At 40.1% G+C, this 10,047-nt stretch overlaps 1 protein-coding gene across 1 annotated transcript; it reads right to left on the bottom strand.

Moving 5' to 3' along the window:
- Window positions 1–71: 71 nt before the first annotated feature.
- cbx1a (chromobox homolog 1a (HP1 beta homolog Drosophila)) lies at window positions 72–8,814 on the bottom strand. Its single transcript, XM_046415797.1, has 5 exons — window positions 8,781–8,814; window positions 6,155–6,377; window positions 5,749–5,920; window positions 5,385–5,479; window positions 72–3,761 (listed from the first exon to the last, which is right to left on the bottom strand). Exons 1-5 carry the CDS (start codon window positions 8,812–8,814, stop codon window positions 3,611–3,613), a joined length of 675 nt encoding a protein of 224 aa, XP_046271753.1. The 3' UTR covers window positions 72–3,610.
- Window positions 8,815–10,047: the final 1,233 nt, after the last annotated feature.

Raw genomic sequence — 10,047 nt, 5'->3', positions numbered from 1 at the left:
TGTGGGAATTACTTATTTCCTGTTGTGTGCCATTTCAAATTAAAATAACTGAAAGGCCAAAGTACAAAGAGTTATGAAAACAAATACTCTTTATTGTCCAAAACAGACAATTAAAAGTACATCGGCCATGACGGTGACACTGCAAGGGAAACCAATAAACATGCAACAGGACAACAGCTAATCTGCTAAATACAGAGAAACATTTCAAGGACAAGATATAAAAACTAACTAGCAGACCCAGGTGCAGCTAATTCAATGTCTTCCAATCACTAGTGAGGTATAACAGAAGGCAGTCAGAAAGCAGGACATTTAACTGATAATACTGATGAAACGTGGTAGAAATGAGAACATCCCAAAGGCAGAAGTTCTGGCCTGAGAGAAATAAAACCCCTCTTCAGTCAACTTTACTGAATAATACATTTGTGTGAAAACAGATGCAAGAGTAGACCCAGGATATAGATACAAACACAGATCAGTCAATCATATTAGCACAGGTACTCGAGAAGGATTCCACTTTGAATGCCGAAGACTATTTACAGCTGAGCAAACTTTGAAATGGGAAAATATTCCCACTAATTCAGCCTCTGGAGGAGACAGGTATAGGTGGCTTCAGTCAAATGCATAATGAGCACCTTTCATTTAATCATGGGGCTTTTCTGCTTTTTTGAATTACTTGGGTGGGGGATTTCATGTGCTTAAGCAACCTGTATTCACTTAATTAAAAAATAAGACCACTTTTAAGGAGCTTGCTGCTATTAGTTTGTAAACATTTGGAATGATCATTTTGTGTCTTACAAGGGCAGGACACATTAAAATGATCACTCTGTAAGAAAATGAGAAAAAAAAAAAACTAGCTGCTGATTCAAGACTTGTAACATTGGGCAGTACAAGGTGAAGCAGAAAGACAATGTCCACTTGAAATTAATGGACACAATACAAGAAAGAAAAGGTTCAGAATTCACTCTTCAAATCAGTTCTCTTATGAATCTTGAACAAAAGGCAAGCCAAAGCAAACAGCTCAGAGAAAGGAGATTTGAACTAACTAAACTGGGTCTGCTAACATAGGAAGCTACGCTTGCTTTAATACAGTATACGTAGAAATGAGCACAGCCGGGCTACAGCCAACACATGAAACACAGGAAAACATTAGGCTAGGAAACAGTATGTTAACCATGCTGAGTTTGAAAGTTCTAACCAATTTTATTTATGCATATTTCAGTATTTGATAAATATAGGACCGTCTGCCAACAAGAAGAACCAAGAAAAGACCGTGAATGTGCTCCATCATGTCTTGAGTGTTGCCCGGCCAATGCAAGCTAAAATAATACAATCTAGAAAACACGTGGCTGTGTGTGTGTTAAGATTAAAAACGTGGAAATGAACAAACTTAGAATCACCTCCTCCATTAGGGTAAAACTTAGCTGATTATGTTAAAGAGCAAGTATGTACTGAGTGAGAGTTGCAGTCTCCTCAGGAAATCTCCACCTACCACTCCAAGCGGCACTTCCACCATCAGCCAAGCCAGCTTGTTGACTGCTTTTGTGTCAACGTGGCCAACAGATACATGTACAAAATACAGTCAGCAATTCATTGACATACGGATGGTCAGTTCCCACACAAACACTTCTTTTGTCCAACAGGAGCATGTTTACACTGAAGCCAACAAGTTAGAGAGGGTGTCTTTATTTCCCAGGGAAACATTTTTGACCGCCACTGATTAAAAACAAAACAAACAAAAAAAAAACAAAAAACAAAAAAAACAGCCGCTTAACATTTAAAGCATGGCTGTTTAACCTACTCTTGCAATGTGATGTTGTAAATAATGAGGTTAATAAACAAGAAGGAGTTAACTCTAGCTTGCTTTTATAAAATGCTGTATCTGACTTACAGAAGCATTAAAAAATTAACTCAATGGACAGCAGTGCTCTGGTCAGTTAACATTGGGGTGAAAAAAACTTCACAGAAAGATGAAGAGCCTGCAGAATTTCATTTCAAATAATCATCAAGCAGCTGAGCTCAGGGCTTCAAACACCTTCAACTTGTGTGTGGCTGAAGTGAAAACCTGCAGATTCTCTGCTAAGCAATGTTCGAATGAGTTGTATGATGTTTCTGTCTGAATGATCCTCACTTCTAGCTTAAAGGATATCTTTGCTTCTTCGAAACGGGCAAGATTTCCTGGACTACCACTTGTAAAAATGACCTGAAATTGCCTATTGTACCTGTCACTCTTAGCAGGATGGAAATGTACAGACTGCAGAGAAACTAATTTTTGCTGCTGTGTGGACACTACCAGCCACTTTGGCAGGAAACCAGCCAGCCTCAGCTCCATTAAAAGGTACTTTTCTAAAACAGTGGAGCTGGCAAGTGGTTTAGCCATCAAACCAGTTACAGCCACCAGTTGGTGAGCTTACACTTAGATACTGTTCACTAGTTCCATAAGTTACAGTTCTTCTAGTGTCGCTGGCGGGTGATTATTTGGCTTCCTGCTTAAACAATGTGTCTTAGTCAAGTAGTGAAAATGGGTGATGCATTAATAGTACTTGCTTGAAACTAAATGTGTTCAAGAAAATACCAAAACTATCTCAAACAAATTAGGAGAGTGTAACTTCCTAATGTATACCTTAATGACTGAACAAATGAGCCACATGAAATACAGCAGATGGACAGTTTTACATTCACAGAAAAGCTACAGGTTTGCTTCAGAACCGCAACCAAATCAGCACAAAAACCTTAACTCGTAGCTCAAATACAAACTCGTTTGTTAGTTTTAATTTTTAAAAAAATTGACGAAAAAAATAAAGTACATGCTTTGGGCAGCAGCATAATCCATGGGTGGAATGACTGATGACAGCTTTTCTTTAAAAACAAAAAGAAAAAAAGTTGTTTTAGCAGACAACTGAGCACTGGCTGGTTGGCTGCCACACTGGCTGGTAGGACATGTAAGGCTGTAACCCCTCTTCGTCAATCTGTCCGTGTCAGAGTGAAATGCACAGTCATCGTTTGGCATTTGAGAGTTTCAAGTGAGGAGCAGCGTTACATCAGCGATAATGAGAAGAACCCAGGTGGCACAAAGAGAACAGATACTGAAAGAGACATGTGTCCAAAATATCTCGCTTCACTTCATTCCGTTCCAAAAGAAGTTCCCTCCAATGTATCCAGACAAAGCAAGAAGGGAGGTTTGGGTCGCTTTCACCAGCCAAAACATTTTCAAAACAGGTATTCTAAATAAAGGCTGACTGGGAGCAGAGACATGCCAGCCACAGCCAAACATTCAGCTTGCTTCTCACATGGACGTGAGGTAGCTTGACAGAGACACCAGATGTCAATATACCTCTTAATTTTTTTTAAGTCGAGATACAGGTGGGAGCATCTTTTGAGGAAAGGACGCCCATCTCCTTCAAGGGCAGGAAAACAAACCTCTCTGTTCCTGTCAGCTACATTGGCAGTTCAATCCCAACGATCAGGGATTTTTCTCCACTTTCTCTGCCAAAGTAGCTGCTAGACTCAATTATCCGGACAACAGTTCACCAGTATAGTTGATTTCCTGCCCTGTGCTTCCAAGATTCCTTTCTCTTCATGGTTTTTTTTTTTTTTTTGCACCTCTGCTCATCTAGTCTTTTTTCTCCTCCTCTTTCTTCTCCTCCTCCTCTGTGGGGTAAGAATGCCAGGTGAGGCGCTCCTCATAGAAAGAGATAACCACTTGGGGACATTTGACATTGGCCTCCTTGGCGGGGACAAGGTCAGCCTCGTCTGAGTTCTTCCTGTTAATTTTAAGGAGAAGGAAGGGGAACCCAAAATTGCGTAAAGAAACAGAGGGCAGAAGTACAGGGGCAGGGGAGAAAAAGAAAAGATAATAGACAAGGGAAACAAGTAAGGCACAAGAGGGTGGACGAGCAAGACAGGGAGGGAAAAGTGTGTTATACAATGAGGTCTTCATTTATTTCCTCCAACAAACTTAACCCTCTGGAGTTGATGGTTGCACCGGCGCGTCCTTATCACCTGAACAATTTAAGATGACGTAGCTGCAAGACGCAGCCTCGCCGAGTCTCTGTTTTAATGAGGCATTTTGTTGCTAAGGAAAAGTTGTGGGAGACAACAGCAAACGAGAGATTGCGATAGAGATTGCGTTTTGAGATTTGTGACATTTCATGTGTTTGGAGTGTATAGTTAGTGTGTAGTGAAGTGTGTTTAGTGTGCAGTGCAGTGTGTTTGTTGTTTAGTCGGGTTTTTTTTTTTGTTTGTTTTTTGGAGTGACACAAATAACTTGAGGTGTTATTTTATTGTGACACCTGATTGTGTTGCAAATAGCGGTACAAAAAACACCTGAGGGATTTACTGCATTTTAAGGTTAATAGTTGTAGATAACTTGTTTGCTAAATTTGTACATAATGTTTTGAAATTTACAAATATATTTGCATTCTAAGTCACAAAATGGTTTGTTAAACATGTTTGCGGTTTAAAAAAAAAAAAAAAATCAACCTTTTTACCACTCAGATTTTATATTTTTTGTGTGATTTTAGGTCTAGTGCGTCAATACAGTATGTCAAAATGAAAAAATGACAGTAAAGTCACACTTGTGAGATTGTGATGAAAAAAAATGATACCAAACAAGGCAAGGTAAACCATTTTTAAGCTGAAATATAAAGGTAAAATCAAAAGCAGTCAAAAACAGACAATTATACACATGACTCCAGAGGGTTAAGACTTTAGCCAGCATTCTAGTTGAAATGTGGCAAGTATCTACAACAGCACTGTTATTTTGAAATACTTTTCAAATTCCTAATGAGTAGGGTTGAAACAAATCACAAAGCTCATCATTGTTTGAATCAGAAAAAGGTAAAGGGGTCAGGGTTAAATTAATTCAAAATGGCTCTTCTTTGACTGATATAGCCACTGATACAGATGTATTGTGTTATTTATTATACAAGTATTGTATTATAAATTCATGCATTACATCTATGATCAGGACTCTGTAGTCTCACCCAACATCCCACCCACAGCATTACCTGCTTGGTCATGAGTAATGTCTGCTGAAAGCTACTGTGCTTGGCATGCAGAGAGTGAAAGGAACCACTTCAGTGACAGAAGTGTGTGTCAAAGGGAAGGCAGTGGACGTTGCCAAAGTTGTAATAAATGTCTCTGTCTTATGAACTACTTCTATCAGCACTAGAACGCCCAGTCTCCCAGTTACACCCCTGATAAATCGCTGAAGTCACAACAAACAGTATTTCTCTCAATGGAGGCGAAAGTATGTCCATTTTGCACTGTTTGTACAGTAAACGGACGGTACGTACTGTAAAACGTACAGTAAAATCACCCACAAGGATGAGAATTCCACTTCAAATCAACCTTTGGACCTTTTTAAACTAACAGTAAGCACCCACCACTTCATAAGGAACATCAGCTCTCCACTGGAGTCCGTTGCTCCAATAATCCTCTCTGGCTGCAGACCTCTGCCAAAACCTCTGGCCTTCTCACCCTGGACACAGGTAGTATAAGAACAAGTATAAAAACAATACATGATCAAGGAGAAAAAAAAAAGGACACAGACTTTAATGATTGTTGCTGCATCATCTCCAGTCTGTGCAGACACTGTACATGATTGGTTAAAGAATTGCTAAGTCAAGAGAGTTTTTTTTATTGACATTTCAACTGTTTATAGTAACAGTAAAAAGTGGTACCAGGTGCTAACTGTTTTGGCTGAATGCTGGGATTCTTTAGCCTGGAGCATTGCTCTCTTTTGCTCACCTCCTCCTTCTTTCTTTTGCTCCCTCGTTCCTCAGAGTCTCCAGTGGCCTCAGTGGAGACTTTCCTCTTGCCCTCCTTCTTTTTCTCCTCCTTCTCTTTGTGTTTCTGCATGTACTCTGCAATAAGATCCGGGCAGTCCAGATTCTCCTCTGGCTCCCAGGTGTTATCCTCACTGGAAAGGCGGGTGCAGAGAGCACTTGTGAATGGAAGATGTTTGATTTTAAAAGCCATTTTGTAGGGTTGTTTGAGGGGCTCTAATGTAATGCAAAACTTGAAACTTTCAATTTTAAGAGTTGATGCTGCACATAAGCTGCAATTTAACTAAAAACTCTCCAAGCAGTAAAACTAACCCACAATGAAAAAAGACCAACGACAGCAACCTAAGTGAGGACAGACTCGTACTCACTCTGAGAACCCTTTCCATTTCAGCAGAAACTCCACCTTTCCCTTCACCACTCGGCGGTCCAAAACCTTTTCCACCACATACTCCTCCTCCTCTTCCTCCTCCTCCGCTCCTGCAGCGGGTGCTGGTTCTGGCACTGGTCCTGCAGGCTGCTGCTCCTCCTCCTCAGCCTTCTTGCCCTTCTTTCCTGCTGCAGTCGCCAGCTTGACGTTTGGTGAGGGTACTTCTGTGGACCCAAGAAGAAAGATGGTAAGAGTTAGAATAACTGATATGTTAGCTAACATGTTTTAATGATGACATATTATGGAATATATAGAAAACACAAGGACTGGTGAGGTGACCAATACTGAGGATTTCAATTCCTGAAGAATCTCCTGCATTGAAAGTGAAATGACAGAGGAAAAAATGTAGGAGCTGAAAGCAAATGACTGTTCATCTGACCAGCAGGCACTCTGGAGCTACAAGTTCCACATACAGCAACATGCAGCGGTCTTGTCTTCAACTTAAGTGATACAGCTGCTCTCACAAGGAGACTGCCAACAATGAGGAATAATAATAATAATAATAATAATAATAATAATAACCCCCCCAATATTAACTGAATGATAGTAACAAACTACTGACTGTCCTAAAGCAGGGCAGAGAGGTTTGAAGAAAAAAGAAAAAAAATTTGCTTAATGACACGAGGGACACATTACTAGTACTAGTATACTAGTATTCTGCCTGATAAGGACTGTCCTGCAGTAAAAGTCGAACCAGAACCTGATATCTGGTATATAGTGATAAAATAGGTAATACAACAGAACAGAAACAGTACTTTCCTATAAACCAGGTCAGTGGCCTGCAGTAACACAATGACAAAAGTAATGGGGAAAAAAACTGTATTGATTATTATGCTGACACTGTTTTATTTAATGTGGAACAGTCAGATCTGTGGCAACTGATAGAACAGTAACCACTAAACTAAACGCTAACTACATCTGCATTTGGACAGAATCACAGACACTGAGCAGGCGATGAGACTGCAAGCACTTGGCATTAGTGGATCAGTATGTGACTTTTCCCTGTCATCGAATCATGAATTTGTGTTTGAGGGCCCAGCAAATAAAGAACTGCACTGTACAAACGACTTTGATAAGCAATATGAAAGACTAATTATTCAGCTGCATTTCCAATAACTACTTTCCTAATAATACTCTTGAAACCTGTACCTACATGTATCTAAACCCAAGATTGTTTTGTGTTTCCACTGCAGGCAAGCTTCTATTTAATCACTTCTACAGCTTTCAGTCCTCTCTGTCATTGTCATGAAGACACACACACAAACAAAAATCTCAATACTACATCAATTCATATAATTATCAAATGTTTGTTTACTTTGACAGACTGAGAGGGGCAGTGTTGGGAGAAAGTACTCATATCCTTTACTTAAGTAAAAGTACTACTGTACTGTAAATGGTCTGTTACAAGAAATATATATTATTCAATATATTATTTAAGTTAATTTAAGTATGATTAAGACTTTAAGTTTTCTAGGCACCCTCATTAAATAATACATAATTATTATTATTAGTGCATTAAGCAATGTTTTATTGTTGAAGGTGGTTCAAGTGGAGCTCATTTTGAAAAGGGGGAAAGACCAAAGATCATGTTCATTATGTATTAGGCTGCTGATTTTGGACTTTTAGTTCAGTCCTGCTAAACTGTGAAAATGTAACACGTTATCCCCTGTAAAGGCCACAGGCATCTAACGTTTATATTTTTTGGTTAACTTTTTTCATTAAGCATACCCTGTAAACAAAAAAGTCTACTTGACAATCGCATATCCCCGTGTCCTCGGCTGATGTGTTGTATCGTTGTAGTGATGGTAAGTGGTGGTTGAGTAGCGAGAAACAAAAAAACCCACGTCCATGCGTGACTGTATACACAGAAAAACACACCGCGGTGTCCGAACTTTTCATATCCATCACTGTTCCACAGTTAAAGGATTAATGGGCTATAACTATACTGTCACAGTACAAGCTGTCACGTTCACTGTTGTATGACAAACGTACAAGGGAGCTTGCTGCACACCGTTTTATAACTTTACAACATGCATAAATACTGTTTCCTCACATTCTAAATAAAAAAAGTGGAGGAAGGCCAAAATAAACTGAGACGCTTTGCTTCAACTCGATTGGGTCGCAATATATTGTAATACACCAAAATCTGAGCAAGGTGAGGCGTCAGGCATCTGCCCACCACATCCACAGCGCAACATGGCTGGCGTGTTTTCCCTTTACAGCTAACGGTAGCTAACGTGAGCCTTACCTTTACACTGAATGTTTCGGGGCTCTTAAGGTGGCTCTGAGTAAAAACACGCAACTGGCCGTCTGTTGTAGACAAATAACAAGTCGAAGACGCGCCACTGGCGACACTTAAATCTGGATCGACTTTATTTCACCGTGCTTTTCTGCAGAATAACACAATGGCCTCAGTGTCGCTAACAACAAGAGCGGAGCCCGTTCTGCCCGCCAACAGCACCACCGGACGTTACGTCAGTGAATACTCAAGGCATTATGGGAGGTGAAGTACTTGCAAGTAGTCGCAAGCAACTGGTCACAACAACAATATCCTTCTAGATTCACACCTGTTAGAAGTATAAGCTCAGTCAGTTTGCCCATCGCAGCATGAAGAGAAGCAATGATGTTGCAACCACAGAAAGAATTTAGACAAAATTTCAGATTCACAGCATCGGTTATCGTCACTTAGTCAAAATGGAATTTAATTAGAAACCCACTTTAACAAAATAGTACTGTCAGAAAGAAGAAAATCAAATCCAGCATAGCAAAAAGTAAAAATAAAATAGCTGGAAAAAATGTCTTGGACAACACAACATTTAATGAGCTAGACACGGTGGTAAGGCAACAAGTTGGCCTCCATAGAGTGCAGAGGTGTCTAGCGCTCATCTGTACATGGCCATCTTTCACTAACAAGCATATCCTAAAATGCGATGGTACACCAGACCTAGCTTGTCATATATGTAGTGTCTGGGTTTACGTCAACTAACAACTGTCTGGTGATCTGGTATGGAGAAAGAAAACCGCCCATTTCCATGCCCGTTGATGTAAAGTGACTGTGATTTGAATGCTGCCTTCACGTGAAAAACACTACGACAGCAGAAACTTTACTCACATATTGGCAAATTAAATCGCCATTCCAGAATTAAATGACTACTCTGTCTATGCCATAACAGTAAACAGTAAAACCATCTTGTCCACTGTTTCGTAAGAAACGTCCAAGACAGCTTGCTGCAAGCCGTGGCATTACACTGTGCATGCACTTTTTGCAGCCTCAAGCACTGCATTAAATAGTCGACTGCCAAAATAAGTTCGGACAATTTCGATCAACTTGATTTGCTCATAATACATGCAATTCATCAAGAGCAAGGAGACTATGCAGACAGCCTGCCCACTACATCCACAGGGCAACATGGCTGGAGTGTTTTCCTTAACAAGCTAACGTTAGCTAACATGAGTCTTACCTTTACACTGAATGCTTCGGGGCTCTAAGGCTGGGCCCGAGTGAAAACACGCAAATGACCGGTTTTAACAGAGAACTGACAAGCCGAAGACTAAACACTCAACAATGGACTGACTTTACCTCAATGTGCTTTTCTGCTAAACAACACAATGGCCTTAACGAGCATCAATCCCGTTCTGCCCGCCAACAGCACCACGGGACGTTACGTCGGTGGATTTGCACAGCATTATGGGAGATGAAGTCTTTCCTGTTACAAGGCCAACTACCATAACACTACGTGTTACTACTATTACATATTTTAGTAGTGAAAATATAAATATTTGTCATCTATTCTATTCCAGTCATCTATTCATTTTAGCAAACAGCAATAGCCT

This window comes from Scatophagus argus, chromosome 16 (assembly GCF_020382885.2).
Source record: "Scatophagus argus isolate fScaArg1 chromosome 16, fScaArg1.pri, whole genome shotgun sequence".
Classification (NCBI taxonomy): Eukaryota; Metazoa; Chordata; class Actinopteri; family Scatophagidae; genus Scatophagus; species Scatophagus argus.
The sequence above is the reverse complement of the archived record's forward strand: the minus strand, read 5'-3'. Positions and strand labels throughout refer to the sequence as shown.

Coding starts and splice junctions, on each gene's coding strand:
- cbx1a (XM_046415797.1), bottom strand. CDS start 8,814: ATGGGCAAACTGACTGAGCTTATACTTCTAACAG. Junction 5,921..6,154: donor AAATGGAAAGGGTTCTCAGA/GTGAGTACGAGT, acceptor CCGCCTTTCCAG/TGAGGATAACACCTGGGAGC. Junction 5,480..5,748: donor GCAAAAGAAAGAAGGAGGAG/GTGAGCAAAAGA, acceptor ACCTGTGTCCAG/GGTGAGAAGGCCAGAGGTTT.